At 51.5% G+C, this 15,406-nt stretch overlaps 1 protein-coding gene across 7 annotated transcripts in view; it reads right to left on the reverse strand.

Annotated features, from left to right (window-relative positions):
* Positions 1-15,406, reverse strand: part of LOC101076069 (low-density lipoprotein receptor-related protein 1-like) — a 56,445-nt gene that overhangs the window by 5,861 nt on the left and 35,178 nt on the right. For 4 of the 7 annotated variants that reach the window (XM_029825957.1, XM_029825960.1, XM_029825959.1 and 1 more), the window contains 50 exons: positions 15,274-15,368; positions 15,031-15,180; positions 14,807-14,947; positions 14,576-14,701; positions 14,346-14,477; positions 14,139-14,273; positions 13,563-13,692; positions 13,340-13,466; positions 13,101-13,252; positions 12,889-13,013; positions 12,420-12,794; positions 9,430-9,619; positions 9,138-9,342; positions 8,869-9,061; positions 8,648-8,773; positions 8,396-8,524; positions 8,203-8,322; positions 7,999-8,112; positions 7,746-7,895; positions 7,499-7,621; positions 7,290-7,406; positions 7,055-7,183; positions 6,858-6,980; positions 6,642-6,782; positions 6,377-6,564; positions 6,111-6,294; positions 5,944-6,029; positions 5,720-5,839; positions 5,463-5,650; positions 5,147-5,352; positions 4,878-5,066; positions 4,639-4,787; positions 4,467-4,560; positions 4,258-4,374; positions 4,046-4,165; positions 3,815-3,937; positions 3,457-3,582; positions 3,253-3,369; positions 2,568-2,674; positions 2,360-2,492; positions 2,154-2,276; positions 1,945-2,067; positions 1,728-1,868; positions 1,509-1,646; positions 1,299-1,418; positions 953-1,218; positions 679-860; positions 493-599; positions 305-424; positions 43-219 (listed from right to left, as the gene is read on the reverse strand). In XM_029825957.1, the coding sequence (XP_029681817.1) occupies positions 43-219; positions 305-424; positions 493-599; positions 679-860; positions 953-1,218; positions 1,299-1,418; positions 1,509-1,646; positions 1,728-1,868; positions 1,945-2,067; positions 2,154-2,276; positions 2,360-2,492; positions 2,568-2,674; positions 3,253-3,369; positions 3,457-3,582; positions 3,815-3,937; positions 4,046-4,165; positions 4,258-4,374; positions 4,467-4,560; positions 4,639-4,787; positions 4,878-5,066; positions 5,147-5,352; positions 5,463-5,650; positions 5,720-5,839; positions 5,944-6,029; positions 6,111-6,294; positions 6,377-6,564; positions 6,642-6,782; positions 6,858-6,980; positions 7,055-7,183; positions 7,290-7,406; positions 7,499-7,621; positions 7,746-7,895; positions 7,999-8,112; positions 8,203-8,322; positions 8,396-8,524; positions 8,648-8,773; positions 8,869-9,061; positions 9,138-9,342; positions 9,430-9,619; positions 12,420-12,794; positions 12,889-13,013; positions 13,101-13,252; positions 13,340-13,466; positions 13,563-13,692; positions 14,139-14,273; positions 14,346-14,477; positions 14,576-14,701; positions 14,807-14,947; positions 15,031-15,180; positions 15,274-15,368 (7,292 nt within the window). The remainder of the gene's footprint in view (positions 1-42; positions 220-304; positions 425-492; positions 600-678; positions 861-952; positions 1,219-1,298; positions 1,419-1,508; positions 1,647-1,727; positions 1,869-1,944; positions 2,068-2,153; positions 2,277-2,359; positions 2,493-2,567; positions 2,675-3,252; positions 3,370-3,456; positions 3,583-3,814; positions 3,938-4,045; positions 4,166-4,257; positions 4,375-4,466; positions 4,561-4,638; positions 4,788-4,877; positions 5,067-5,146; positions 5,353-5,462; positions 5,651-5,719; positions 5,840-5,943; positions 6,030-6,110; positions 6,295-6,376; positions 6,565-6,641; positions 6,783-6,857; positions 6,981-7,054; positions 7,184-7,289; positions 7,407-7,498; positions 7,622-7,745; positions 7,896-7,998; positions 8,113-8,202; positions 8,323-8,395; positions 8,525-8,647; positions 8,774-8,868; positions 9,062-9,137; positions 9,343-9,429; positions 9,620-12,419; positions 12,795-12,888; positions 13,014-13,100; positions 13,253-13,339; positions 13,467-13,562; positions 13,693-14,138; positions 14,274-14,345; positions 14,478-14,575; positions 14,702-14,806; positions 14,948-15,030; positions 15,181-15,273; positions 15,369-15,406) is intronic. The other 3 variants (XM_029825958.1, XM_029825961.1, XM_029825962.1) reach the window with 1 other exon arrangement.

Here is a 15,406-nt window from a genome sequence, read left to right on the forward strand (position 1 = left end):
CGCCACGGGCCCCTCTATATCCAGCCTTTGGTGTCTACTCACTCTCAGGCTGCTTGTAGCGATGGTACAAAACTATATCGGTGGCATGATTCATCCCTGTGGTCAGGTTCTCAGTTGGGCCTTTCCCGAACTTGTTCACCCGGAACACGTAGTTGTTGATGTAGGTGACGCCGTAGACGTAGTCTTCAAACACATCGATGCTGAAGGGCTGATGGAGCTCTGGGGGTCATCAGAGAGGACACGTTACCGAGGGGAAGCTGAGGAACTGCTGGGCTGGAAGAAGGGCGGCGTTGAAACACTCAACTGTTCTTAAGGCTGCTCACAGCCACCACTGGGTCGCTGCCGTTCAGCCTCACGCTGCAAATCAGGGAGAGTTTGGCATCAGCCCAGTACAGACGCTCGTTGAAGTAGTCCACGGCCAGACCTGGAGAGAATTGGACAGCTACAGGAAAAGTTGGACAAACAGGCGGCCTATCCCAGGGTGTGTTTTACCAGTTGGCCACTGGATGTTTTCCTCCACTACAGTCTCTCTCATGGTTCCATCCATAGCGGCGGTTTCAATCTTGGGATGGTTTCCCCAGTCAGCCCAGTACATCCTCCTAATGAACAGGGCACAAGATCATTGTTTTCATCACTGTTACCTCTATTGGGCTCCATGTTTTCTTCCGGCCCATTCACCCTCTCTGTGGGTCGACCACGATGGCGTGAGGCTCGTCGATCATGCCGGAGATGAGCGTCTTTCTGTGATGTGTTCCGCTGAGTTGGGCCACCTCGATGACGTCTCGACCGGAATCGGTCCAGTACAGGTTTCCTGCCACCCAGTCCACTGCGATCCCACGAGGCATCTTCAGATCAGGAATCTGAAAAAAAATATATATATATCATCATCATTAGAGGACTCCTCAAAACTCCCCGGGCCTTCTTTGCCTGTGTCCCGTATGTGCACACTTACCTCCACGTTTGTGACCCTGGGGTCGGTCTGTCGTCGATTCCGATTGTTGTTGGGAGAGAGAGAGGCGGAGGGCAAATCGTAGGAGGAAATGCGCCCCGTGTGCCAGTTCGTCCAATAAATGCGGTTTGTCTTGACGTGGATGTCCATGGCGTCGATGCGCACGTTAGCATCGCCCTGGAAAATCTGCTCGTAACGCCAGTTCGGTATGGAAGGGTCCAGGCTGCGGATTTCATTGTCGTCGGCGATATACAGTAGCTGTCTCTGAGCTGTGGTGGCATAAAACAAACGTTAGGGTGGAGACAAACAAGCAAGCTGGGACAGAAAACAGCAAATGCTAATAGCTCACCATCGGCCTTGCACGTGTCATTGATTTTGGTGAAGTATTTGTGGCAGCTGCACTTGTGGGATCCTTTGGTGTTGTTGCAGATGTGGGAACAAACTCCAAACTGCTTACACTCGTTCTTATCTGTGAGATGAAACAGCCCAAATCACGCACCCTAAACAAGTTGCCTTTATGTGACAACATGCGCCACAGCAAAGCTAGCAAAAATCGCACCTTCACATCTGTTCCGACCATTGGACTGGAAGCCGGTTCTGCAGGAGCAGAAGGAGTCGGTGCCGTTCACCACGCAGTGAGCCTCGTCGCCATCTCCACACACTGTCCTGTTGCTGCGGCAGTCGTTCAGCACCGTGTCTGCAGGCGCAGGAATGACAGGTATTCATTCAAACCGGAAAAAAAGGAGCGCGGCTGCTGCACCGCGGCGGCGCGACGCACCTTTCTTATTGCAGTTGATCTCATCAGAGCCGTAATCCCCGCAGTCGTTGAAGTAGTTGCAGCGGAAGATGGCGCTGATGCAGCGGCCGTTGGAGCACTGGAACTCGTCTTTTTGGCACGCTGGCGTGGAAGGCGGCACTTCTGGAGACAAGCACAGATGCGGTTCGTTTCGTTTTTCAATGCTAATGTGACTTTTATTGAGTTAGCAAACACGTACGGCAGTTTTGTTCATCGCTGTTGTCGCCACAGTTGTTGACGCCGTCGCATCTTCTCGAGAACGGCAGACACACGCGATCATTGAGGCAACGGAACTGCCTCGTAGGCGGACACTGGAATTTCACTAAGAGACGCACGAGAGGTTTTGTGCAAAGAACGACATATTTGAGCAAATGTACTGTCCACCCGCTGAAAGATAAAAATCCTCACCACACTCCTCTGGATTCTCATCTGAGTTGTCGCCGCAGTCGTCCTCACCATCACACTTCCAGCCCAGGGGCTTACAAAGAGTGTTGTTGCACTGGAACTCGTCCAGGGGGCAGTGTCTACCCACTGAAAGCAAAGGAAAAGTCACCTATTACTTCTACATGCGCCCGACATCTGAAGCATGTTTTGTGGTGGCGTTCCTCTCTTACCCCCACTGTCACATTTCTCCTCGTCGCTTCCGTCCAAACAGTCGGGGTCGGCGTCACAGTGCCATCGGAGCGGGATGCAGTGGCCGTTTTTGCACTGGTATTGGTCGCTGTCGCACTTCACATCGCAGCCGTTCTGCGCGAACACCGGGAAATGCGCGTTAGCGCCAAGGGGCGACGGTTTGTCACTTGGTTAAAAGATGCGCGATACCTCGTCCGATCCGTCAGCACAATCGTGATCGCCGTCGCACTTCCAGCGGCCGGCGATACAACGCCCGTTGGCGCAAGCAAACTCGCTCTCCGAACACTGCCGAGGCACTGGGGACAAAGGGGGAGAGTTAAGGAGAGGGAATCAGGGGGAAGTGAGCGGGGAGAGGGGGGGGAAGCAGGGAGAGGAGTAAACATAGAGAAGAGAAAGCAGGGAGCAGAGCAGACTGCAAGTCCATGAATAAAAAAGGCTGATATGTCAGATCAGGGCAGGGCACAGAGGCGGGGAAGGAACAAAGTGGAAAAGCGGGAGAAGCTACTGGGATTGAAAAGGGCAGGAAATAAACCTCATCGACACAAAACAGAAAGTGGGGACAGAGCGGAGCTGAGGTTGTGGATGACTGAGCTGAAAGTGTGAAAACACCTACCTCTGAGTCACATCAACAGGCCAGTGTGAAACGCAAAATAGACATGAGATGATGTGAGATGTGTTAATGGCCCCAGAACTACTCAGTGCAAAAGGAAACCAACGTCTCTCCCATGCATGTAGTCGAGTAAATACAACGTACAAACAGGCAGCAGGTGGTCGCGGGCTTACAGCACGAATCCAGGACATCTGAAATCTGTGTTGACACAGCGGCTGATGGAATATAATAAATGTCAACTGCGCAGAAAAACAGGGAACCTACCACACTTGTCTTCATCAGAGTTGTCGCCGCAGTCGTTGTCATAGTCACACTGCCAGCGGCCCGGAACGCACCGGTTGTTCTTGCAGCGAAACTGGTACGGCTCGCACGTTCGCTCGTCTGGGTGTCACACAGACACAGTAAACACAAGACCGCCGCCCCCCAGCCCGCCTCCTTTCCTCCCGCTCTGCCATCTTTGTTTCTCACCGCACTCCTCTTTCGGTTCATCGGAAGCGTCTCCGCAGTCGTCTTCTCCGTCGCATTTCCAGCGCGCAGGGATGCAGCGGCCGGAGTCCTTGCAGCGGAACTCGTCCACGCCACACGTCATTTGGGCTGCGATAAACGCGACGGATAAGGCTCAGTGGTGGGATCGCTCACGTCGCTTTTACTACCTTATTGATTTCAAGAAGGGTAATATAATGCGGATAATAGCGATGAGAGCGATGTGGTGCTGATGGGGCTGACATCCGCACCCTTAAATCAACGCAGCTTTTATCGGAGCCCCGTTCCGGAGAACAGGCTCTTCGTCTTGATATTTTGGCAACCAACACGAGGCGTGACTCACTGCAGTTGGCAGGCTCATCAGATCCGTCCACGCAGTCGTTGTCTCTGTCACACACCCACACCCGCGGGATGCAGCGCTTGGTGATGGCACACTGGAACTGGTTGGGGGCGCACGTCACTTCGGCTGCACCGGAAAGAGACGTTCTACTCAGTACAGAATGAGGGCTTTGAAAGGAGCTACACTATACGCCATGAAGACCATCTCAGGTGCTAGGGGGACGGTGAGACTCACGGCAGTCCTTCTCATCCTCGCCCTCGCCGCAATTGTCCTGGCCGTTGCAGCGGAAAATGCCGGGGATGCAGCGACTCGGGCTGGTACATTTAAACTGGCTCGGGAGGCACACATGGATGTCTGGTGACCAAAAAAAGGAGACAACAGAAGGATGGGGAAGATTAAAAGTGCACGCTGGAAGTGTGTCCATGTGTGCCGGCGCCTGCTTTTACCGCAATTGGCCTCATCGGAGTTGTCATGGCAGTCGTTGTCTCCATCGCAGATGTAGGCCGGGTTGGTGCAGATGCCTGTGCCACACTGGAACTGGCCGGGTCGACACTTGAAGTCCGCTGCAGCGGCAAAACAAAAGGTTCGGACACGGAAACAAGCGGGACAACGTCGTTGCGGTATTTTTTTTCCAGGACTCCCCGTCGGCACTCACGGCAGTCGGCGGGTTCATCGGATCGGTCGCCACAGTCGTCCTCGGTGTCACACTTCCACCAAAAGGGAATGCACTTGTCGTTCTTACACACGAACTGGAACGTAAAAGAATACATGTGATATTCCACATCTTGTCAGGAACGGTTGGGAAAAAACAAAGGAATCCAGCTCACCTGACTCGCAGTGCAGTTAGACAGGCACTGTTTGCCGTCGGCGGCTAGGTAGAAGTTCGTGGGGCAGGCACACGTGTATCCGCCGCCGGGGGAGATCAGGCACAGGTTACTGCAGCCTCCATTGTTGATTTGACATGGATGGTTTTCCACTGAACAACACATACACACCAGGAAAGATGAAGACAGGTTGATAAAGAGGACTCACATGTGGTCATGCATGAGGCGGGACGCGGTTTCACCTCCAGGCTGGCGGTAGGGATGGTAAATGTGGATGTCCATCGGCCGGTGCAAGGTGCTGATTAGCACGGTCTTGTTCGTTCCTAATGTTTTATGAGCTCTGTTGATGGACTTTGTCTCCCAGTCTGTCCAGTAGATGTACTCCTCAAACAGGGACATTGCAAAGATGTGGGGGATGTCCTGCACCAGGACTAGAGGGACACGAACACAAAGACAAGGGTCAGGAACAACATCGGGGTGAGAAGTTACAATTCAAATGTGCGTGTGTTACTTGTATGTCTGCTGGTTCCATCCAGGCTGGCGAATGCGATATAGTCCTCTCGTGCGTCTGCCCAGTAGATCCGATCGTTAACAAAGTCCAGCGTCAGGCCATTAGGCCAGGTGATCTTATCCTCTACAATAACACTCCTGTTGGTGCCGTCCATCCCGATCCTCCCTATGTGAGGGTTGTCGCCCCAGTCGGACCAGTACAAGTACCTGCCAAGGAATTCAAATGTCCCGATTCACGTCACGTGTTTGTTCAGTCTTTTAAAGGAATCTGATTAGGTCCAAATTGCATTTTGTATCACATATGGAATCAGGCTCACCCGTAGCGCACGTCCACCGCCACAGCACGTGGCTCCCTCAAGCCGCTGTTCACCAGCACCGTCCGGTATGCTCCATTTAGCTTCGACACCTCTATGGTGTCTCGTCCCTTATCGCACCAGTACAGGTTCCCGCCCACCCAGTCCACCGCCAGGCCGTCGGGGTTGCTTAGGGATGTGCGATGCAGCACCTAAAAAATGAATCAGCCTCGAGCTGATGTTTTTACGCCCTCCTGGCAAAGAAATAAAAACCCACTTACCTGAACGTCGCTCCCGTTAATGTACATCCGGCGGATCATGCTGCCCTGGGTGGTTACATCTGTCCAATAAATCATCTGCTGGCGATAGTCGAAGTCCAAAGCCACCGCATTGTTCAAGCCCTGTCAGAGAACATGAAGCTAAATCACTCGGAGCCCACAGGCAAATCCAATGTGGGGTATTCAAGCCCTAAAATGGGGGGGGGGAACGCATGTGCAAGTCTCACCTGTTTGAGCAGGGTGTAGTTGGAGCCGTCTAAATTGAGCTTGCGCAGATAGTAGCGGTTGGCAAAGATTAAGAAGGGCTCCTCGTCTGCCGGGAGGGAAGACGGCATCTGAGCGGATTTGGCCTGGAACATTTCCTAAATGTCACTCATCTCCTCGGCTTACTCACCAGAGGTGGATTTGCATACGGTGGGGTTTTCGGGGCTGAGCCGGTAACCCTCCACGCACAGACAGTGGAAGCTGCCGTGCGTGTTGATGCAGCGCTGCGTGCACGGATAGGTGGTGGTGCATTCGTCTATGTCGATGCACGTCTTTCCGTCGTCTTTCAGGCGGAAGCCGGGGTGGCATCGGCACTGCGAGAAGGCGGAGCAGGTGGATTTCCACGTTGCCTGTTGCTAACAAGCTCCAATGGGAAATGTCCTGTGGTTTATTTACCTTGAAGCCTATTTTGAGGTCCTCGCAGAGCTGGGAGCAGCCGCTCATTTTGCTGTTCAGGCATTCGTTAATGAAACAGTTCAGCTCATCAGAGCCGTCGCCGCAGTCGTCCTTACGATCACAGAGCAACGTCTCGTTCACGCAGTTGCCGTTGCTGCAGACGTACGCGGTGTCGTTGCATTTCTTTTCTGAGGGACAACGGATGACATCACGGTCAGATTTAAGGTCAAATCTTTCTTTCCTGGAGCAGCTGTATGGATCTAACCTGGCCCGCTGCAGAGGGGGTTCTTGGGGGCTTCGTCAGACTGGTCGTGGCAGTCAAAGTCTCCATCGCACTCCCAGGAACTCTGGATGAGGCAGCGTCCGTTGGCGCAGCGGAACTCTTTGGGTCCGCATGTCGGGTATTCTGCAGCGGGGCGAGAGACCCAGCAGTGAAGAAGGGGAGCGGAGGAAAAGGAAGAGGAAGCAGAGCTTCGCTCACCGCACTCCTGAGACTCGTCGGAGCCGTCGCTGCAGTCGTTGTCGTGGTCACACATGAAGTGCTTGGGGATGCACTGTCGGTTCTGGCACATGAACTCGTTGCTGCTGCACGTGTCGTTGAACACTGAGGGAAGCAAATGCATTTCATGACGCCGTGGAGCCGCTGTTAAAGACGACTCAATGGAAGTGGGATCTTACTGCAGCCCGCTTTAACGCTCTCGTCAGCGCCGTCAGGACAGTCTTTGTCTCCGTCACACTTCCAGTGCTGAGGGATACACATGTGTGATCCAGGACACTGGAAGGCTTCTGGGCTGCAGGTTTTGGTCTCTGTGAGAGAAAATTTAGCAGTCCGAATATTAATGTTTTCCACCTTTATTTCCCTTTAAATCGCCATTCGTTTCTGCTCCTCCTCAGAACGTTGTTAGCCACTCACTGCACTTGCTGTCCTCATCACTACTGTCGCCGCAGTCGTCGGCTCCGTCACAGACCCAGCTTTTGGGGATGCAGCGGTGGTTGGCGCACTCAAACTGAGTAGCTGAGCAGAACTTATCTGCAATTGGACAGAACAGGTGACGAACTGACAACCCGTTCCTCAAAAGTGAATGAGGCAGAGCTTCTTGGTGCCTGAGCGTGCGTCCTCACCACAGTGGGCCTCGTCTGCGCCGTTTTCACAATCGTTCTCCTTGTCACAGGTCCAGCTCATGGGTATGCAGCGTCCACTCGGACAAGCGAAGAAGGGGGTTGGACACTTTGCTTTGTCGCTTCCTGAGAGTCCGAAAGAACCAGTAATTAAATCAGCACGTTGCTATTGCTTTATCCAAACTGGTAGACAAAATTTTTTAATTCCTCAGCTGTAAGAAAACACAAATTTCTAAAAGATCTGAATTACCAGGGCAGTTTCTCTCATCTGAGAGGTCTCCACAGTCATTAGCTCCATCGCACAGCCAGGAAGGGGCATAGCAGAGCGTGGTGAACTCACACTTCTGAAATGTCACTCCCTTCACTCCCAGATGGAAGTAACTGGAGCAGTCCGTGGCAGCTTAACAAAGAGAGCAACACTCTTAATAACACAGCCTGGGAGAACATGTTGGCTTGTTTTTTTCCTCCTAGAGACAGACGCTCATTTTGATTGAATAACTTACTGCAGTTCATCTCATCACTGGCATCCTCACAGTCCACTTTCTGGTCACACTTGCTGGAGTTGGAGATGCAGCTTCCGCCTCTGCACTGGAACTGATCTGCCGTGCACAGCGTGGCTAACAATGCAGCAGGAGATGGAGTTAATTATCTGACAATGTCACGCCTGCCGAAAGCAAGGGCTTCATCTATCAGAGCGCTCGACTCACTGTTGCAGAACAGCTCGTCGGAGTTGTCGCCGCAGTCGTCCCGGCCATCGCACCAGGAGCCGTGGCCCACACAGCGCCCGTTCACGCACCGTTTGTAGCCCTTTTTGCACACACGGTTGGCTGGGACAGGAAACGGGGCACGATAAAGTGACGAGAACACAACTGTAAGGATTTCGGGGAGCGAAACACTTACCGCAGTAGGACTGCTTCTCGTCCGACTTGTCCTTGCAGTGAGCCATGCCATCACAAGACAGGGTGTAGTTGATACAGTCGCCATTGCCACACTCGAACTCATCAATGATGTTGCAGGTGGTGTTGAGTGCTGCGCAAGAAAGGCAAAAGAATGCATTTAGGAGAGCTGCTGTCTGATCCAGTTGCATTTGAACAGCAAAGTCTGCTTAAACTACATTTAAAAAAAAATAAATAAAAAAAAAGGTTGTGCAACCTGAGCAGGTGTTGTCCTCCAAAAGCTTCCGGTCACCCCGGCAACTGCAGTTGACCCTTCCCTCAGAGGTCAGCAAGCACAGGTCCTGACACCCTCCGTTATTAATGCGGCACAGAGAGAACTCACCTTTGAAGAGAAGAGGAAGTTTGGAAAGATTTACCACACTTTTATCCGTGCTTCTGATAACACGCACTATTTATGCCCCCCTCACAAAAACCTACAGCTGTTGGTGTCGTTGGCCACGGCGACAATGCCCATTGGCTGCTGAGGTATGTCTGCGCGCAGCACCTTCATGTCGCCTCCTGTGTACTTGTTGGCCCGAAGCACAGCCCTCCTCACCCAGTCGGTCCAGAAGATGTAGTCGCCGTACACGGCTAAGCCAAACGGATGCACCGGCTCGTTCTTCAGCACCACCTGCAGGAGGCACAAACTCATATGAACTCATGATAAAACTCCAAACTTGTGCACAATGCGCGGTTATTTGACTTACGTAGCGCCGAGTGCCGTCGTATTCGCAGCGCTCTATCTTATCTAGAGTGGCATCAGAGAAGTAAAGCTTCTCAGCACGGTGATCTATGGCCAGCCCGTTGGGGGTCCGGATATCGCTGCCGATGATCACGATGACATTGGAGCCAGTCAGTGTGGCACGCATGATGCTGGGAGACTGCTCATTCCAGTTGGTCCAGAACATGAGGCTGCGGGCAGAGTGAGAGGGAACAACTCAGTTTCAGTGTTTAGAACACATTCAGGAGCAAAACCAGAAGTAGCGCGTTCGTTCTGACCTCTGACACTCGTCCAGAACGAAGGCTCTGGGGTGATCATCTCCCGACATGGTCACTACGGTGTGCCTCTCCACGGCACCCCATCGGTTCTGATCCACTGTGTGGCGGGAGATGGTTGAGGTGGTGTAGCTGGTCCAGTACAGCATATCCCATCCTCTGTGGTACGCTAAACCCTCCACCGAGCCGACATCTGAGAAGGAGGAGTAAAGTAATTAAAGAGGAAAAGAGACAGATGGCCATTGACCTCCACGGAAGGGCCCCAAGAAAAGTACGTCATTCCCAAAGAGATGTTAAAAGATCAGGTGTGTGGTGTCTGGCCGCAGCTCAGTATTGACCCAGTCAGGGTTCTGACCGTGCAAACCTGGTGTTAAAGCAAGAACACAATAGGATTTGTGGATTCTGTCCAACAAATAGCAGACTGTAAAGGCCAGCACCTAATGAACATGCAGCATCTGTAAAATACCAGGACGGCAATATGGAAGGGACACAAAACCCCGGCTAGTTAAACACACACACACACACACACACACACACACACACACACACACACACACACACACTGACACCAGCTGCACTGAGGTTACCGCATCTGTTATGAAGCTGCATGTGATTTCAGTCCCTGTTATCTGCAGCCAGTGAATCGGTGCAGCTCACCGCCAGTGCTGCAACCTCAGCATCTCCAGGGCAACGGCGTGCATACACACCAAGCCTCAAAGAGGATTGTCAGTGAAGTTAAGCAACCAGAGAGCAAAGGTATGAGTCGCCGCGAAAGAGCGCCACCAGATGTTCACGCCCCCTTAATTCCTCATTCTTTTGCGCCGTTAATGCTGCTGTCTGTTCTTAGCTCTGTTTATCTTTTTGACAGGGGCCTATCTGGGTCTCTGGACATCTTCACTTGTTGTTTACTTGAACGCAGATGAGCTGAAATTATAGCTCTTCAGTTCAGATGGGTTGACAATGACAGGTTTTTATTGCAATTATCTCCAGTGGCTGCGATAGCAGTTCGGACCGGCTGTCAATAATTACCCTGATTCCTAAAGACAAACAGTATTTTACTCTGTTTCCCTGTGTTTATACAACTTATCTGCATGTATACTGTATATGTATGTGAACAGACAAATAGAAGATGAACAGATCCTTTCAGAAAATGTTCCAAAATGCAGGACCCTGGGAAAAAGTCATGCCTGGCCTTCATTAGTCCCTCCCACAGACGGTGGTCCGGCCCATTGCTGCCTGTTGCATGACAATCAGTCCAGAGTTCACCTGACGTTTCTCTGTGCCATTTAGCTCTCCAGTGCTGCTCTGGAGCGCTGTACTCCGATGGCGGGGGGGCTGATTTCGGATTGCTGCCAGCGGTACTGACCGCACTGACGTGCGGCGCGAAACACTCCGAAGCAACTGGGATTCGCACGGTCAGTGAAGGCATCAGAAGCAACCGGCCTGTAGAGGTGAGTCGAATGAAACGACTGGAAAACCTTGATTTACATCTAACGTGTTCCAGTTCTGCATTAATTTGTTGGCTGTTATTTTGAAGCGTACAGTTAATGACTGGATGTGTGTTATCAGTAGTTTTACGATGTCAGGCACCTTTAACCCAACTAAAAGTCAGCTGTGTTTTCACAGGGAGTATGAGAGGGAGCGTTCCTCGTGACTGACGACAGCATGATGCTGAGGAACTCAACAAATCCCGATGATCTTCCGGGGAACAACAGTGACACTGGGCTGGGCAATGTGGAGAGGGTCCTGGTGCCAATATTAGATGTACTTATTCTCACTTTAGGAGTGTGGGGGCACACCATGGTGATGGTGATCCTGTGTAGAAGGCGGAGAAGAGGCTCAAGACCGACGGGACAGGTGCCGCAACACTCCTTGACGGGCACAGGAACCGATGTCCTCATCCTGGCTCTGAGCGCCGCAGATCTGCTTCTGCTCTCCGTACTTCCCTTCCACACCGTCGCGATCGCCCTGCAAAACTGGCCCTTCGGGGACGTCGTGTGTCGCCTGGTTGGCTTCCTGGGATCCGCCTGCGCCTCGGCCAGCTCCTTCACACTCGCCACACTGGCCGTGTCTCGCTATCTGACGGTGGTGCGGCCCGCAACGGCCTTCACCCGTCTCTCCCCTCGCCGAGTGTCTGCTGTTGCCGCGGCGCTCTGGATCCCCGCCTGCTGTCTGGCAGCTCCACAATTAGCTTTCCGCTTTGTTGGGACGCCACAACGAACCCGCGATGGCCATGCTTGCTTTTCTTTCTTATCTCACAGAGACCAGCTGATCTACGGACTGTTCCACTTCCTGGTGGCCTTCTTGTTCCCATTGGTCACCATTGCGGTGGCATACATCAGAATCTACATGTTCCTGTGGGGGAGTCGGCGTGCCGGCCGAATGCCCCAAGTGGAGCGTTACCAGAGCAAAGTGACTCACACCTCAGCGATGCTGGTGCTGGCTTTCACCCTATGCTGGCTGCCATCTTATGGCATGACTTTAGCCTTGGTGGCAGATAAAACCTCAGGGGCCACAGGTTCCTCACCACGCTACGGCGCCTTCACTGTATTTGCACGCCTCATGGCAACCTCCTCTACAGTGATGAATCCTATTCTCTACGTACTGATGTCTCAAAAGTTCAGACAGGACTTCATTAGGGTGTTCAAGAAGGAAAGGAAAAATGGCAGCGCGGAGGTGGCTATGGCAGCTACCTAACAGTATAATCACCTGAAACGCTGAGCAAAGGTTCGCAAGAATTACCATAAAACAATTAAAGTTGAATTTTTGTCAGTTTAACTTGAATAAAAGATTGACAGAGCAGTAAAGAAAAGCCTTCGAGTCATCTCAATGCGGCTTAAAAGCAGCACTTTAAGTGTTATAAAGGTGTTACAGTGCATTTCGTGAGCCCGTCTGTTACTCAGTGTATCAGAAGACCCTAAGATATATGAATAAACACAGTAATCACTGCACAATATTGTCATATTATGATTAAAATTCATACAGATACTCACTCTCTACAACAGTCTTGCGGTCAGACCCGTCGTCACTGATCTGCTGGATGTTGCCAAAGTGAATGTCGCTGAAGAAGATGCGGTTCGCCCCCTTCCCTCCACCTCCCCTGTAATCAAAAGTGAGCGCGATGACGTTCTTCATGTGCTCGGGGTCCTCGAACGGTTTTATGGGCGCGTTCAGGTTGTTCTCGTCCGACAGGTGGACGCTCTTCAGTATGGTGCGCTCCGAGTAGAGAAGGTAGCCGTCGTAGTCACGGCAACCGCACCCGTCTTCGGCCAGCATGCCATGGGCGCAGGCGCATGTCCGCTGTCCGTTGCCGCGGAAAAGGCAGAGCTGCTCGCACCCGCCGTTGTTGACTTTGCATACATTTGTTCCTTCAAATAGAAATGAAATGTTTGTGATTAAAAACTTTTTTTTTTCACATTCACACTCATCAGCAGACACTTTAAGGATAAAAAGTAAACCTACCCTGCTGCCTGGCCCTGTTAAACACCTTAATGTCCTTTAGCTGGACTCCAATACCAGTCCTCAGAGACACAGAGTCCGTGGCGTTGTCTTTGCTCCCTCTTTTTATGGATCCATTAGCATGTGTCCTGTTTTAAATCAGAGTCAAGGGCATGAATGTATTCGAATGCCGAGCCAGGCCGACAAATTCTCCCCCAGTGAAACCTGTATCTGACCTGTCGCTCCAGTAGATGTAGCTCTCAAAAACTGACACGGAGAACATGTCCATGTTGTTGTTGGCCAGCACCACCTCTCTGTTCTCGCCCGTCTCCAGGTTGATGCGCTCGATCTTGTCTGTCCTGGCATCGCACCAGTACAGCAGATTGTCCTGCGCAGACAGGAAACGGTTGGTGTGAAGCAGTCTGCATCATTGATGAGGGTAAGAATGCAAAAAAAAAAGGCCAGGTTGATGCACCTCATAGTCGATGGAGATGCCATTTGGCCAGCTGATGCTGACGTTGACCAGAATGGCCCGCTCGGAGCCATCCAGGCGGGAACGCTCAATACGGGGGTACTGGCCCCACTCAGTCCAGAACAGGTATCTAGACACATTAAGGCAGACGTCGATGATTAAGTGATGGCAGGAGCAGCGGCAGAAGAAGGCAGTTAGCAAACACAGCCATGACAGCTCCTCTCACCCTCTCTCAGGATGGACGGTTATGGCGCGAGGCTTGTCCAGTCCCTGGGAGATGACCACGTAGCGGAAAGAGCCATTTAATCTCGCCACCTCTATCACGTCGAAGCCTTGATCAGTCCAGTAGATGTTTCCTGCAGAGTGGAGAAGGAGATCATGATGTTGACAGAATCTGTCAGGATAAACACAATTATCATGTCTAAAATCCCTGTTTTTAATAAATAATCGCCCATCGAGCAAAAAAATGCTTTTATGTATCCCTCAGTTTAAATTATTATTTTAATATATATATATTTTGGACATGACTCCATAATTTTACTGGTAACTATCACAGTGACGACAAATGATTATTTTTGTCATGATTTTCAAATGATTTTAAGTATTAATGGTGACATTCTGGGGCATTATTTTCTTGCTTTTGTGAAAAAGATTAAGGTTCACCGCTATCCAATACCAACAGTGTGGTCTCTATAATGACAGTGTCCATAACACTCCGAGGGGATGTCCAGCATGGGATTGTGTCTGATTGCTGCTTCTTTGCTTGACTCGCTGTAATTTTCCCGTCTGAGCCGCCACTCACCTGCTATCCAGTCCACCGCAATTCCCTCCACCCTGCCAATGCCATTAGTGACCACGTCCTCCCGCCACGTCTGATCTCTCTTAGCCCTGCTAATGGTGCTCAGGCCCATGTCCACCCAGTAGATGGTGTCATTTTCTGTGAAAAGTGATGAATTGTGTTGTTATATTTGCTACATCAAACGTCTAATATGTCTGAACAAACACTTGCCAGCGTGGAAATCTATGCCCACAGCCAAGGATGTGCCCGACACCGGCACCAGAGCGTCGGATTTGTCTGATGGGTCCAAAGGAATACCACGAATGCCTTCATGCACAGAGTACAGCAGGAACGAGCCGACACCTGCAGCAGACACACAGAAGCCACCGTTTCAAATGGAAGCTTTTCTTTTGTCTGTCAACCATTCTTCGCTCCGCAATCGGAAGAAACGGCTTCCGTACCCTCACAAGACTGCTGCCCCGTGCGCAGACTGTATCCTGCTGTGCACATGCAGGCCCGTGTGGTGGGGGAGGTGGGGAGGCACAGCTGGGAACAGTCTCCATTGTTGTTACTGCAGAGATTGGAACCTGGGAGAACACAAACATAGCCAAAATAAAATCCAAGATGAGTTGCAGAGACGTGGATAGATGCATAAACAGGCTACAGGAGACCACCAAAAAAGGCTGTGGCACCTTTCTGCACAGTTTCATTGTAGATTTTCATGTGCATCATAGGGGAAGTGCTGTTCCTCAGGACTTTCCAGTTGCCGCCATCCTTCTTGTCACAGGTTCCGATCTGGTCGGTTCCTTGGTCAGCCCACCACAATTTGTTCCCTAAAAGAAGCAAAATAAAATGTCCAACATGGACACAAACTCGAGATAAATCTACGATCCAATGATATGTTCGGGACACCCACCCATGATAGCTAGAGCTGTTGCCTTGGTCAGCTTTCCTTTCGCCCCCTCCAGCACTTCCAAACCAGACCCGTTGAGTTTACAGCGGTTGATGGTGCTGTTTCCTGAGCTGATCCAGTACAGCTCCTCTGTGTCAAAGTCAATGGAGAGACCTAAAAAAAAACACAGGGATCATTCCTAGATGTAACGCATTATCATACCACTAGGGGGTGCTGCAACACACAAAAGTCCGGTTTCCCACTCACCAACGGGGCCTTTCTGGTTGGTGAACAGGATGCTGCGATTGCTCCCGTCTGTGTTGGCCATGTTAATGGTGTCACCATCGGTCCAGTAAAGTTTCCTGAAGCAAGTAGAGGTGAGTGTTTCAGCAAAGAAGTG

This window comes from Takifugu rubripes, chromosome 19, assembly GCF_901000725.2.
Source record: "Takifugu rubripes chromosome 19, fTakRub1.2, whole genome shotgun sequence".
NCBI lineage: Eukaryota > Metazoa > Chordata > Actinopteri > Tetraodontiformes > Tetraodontidae > Takifugu > Takifugu rubripes.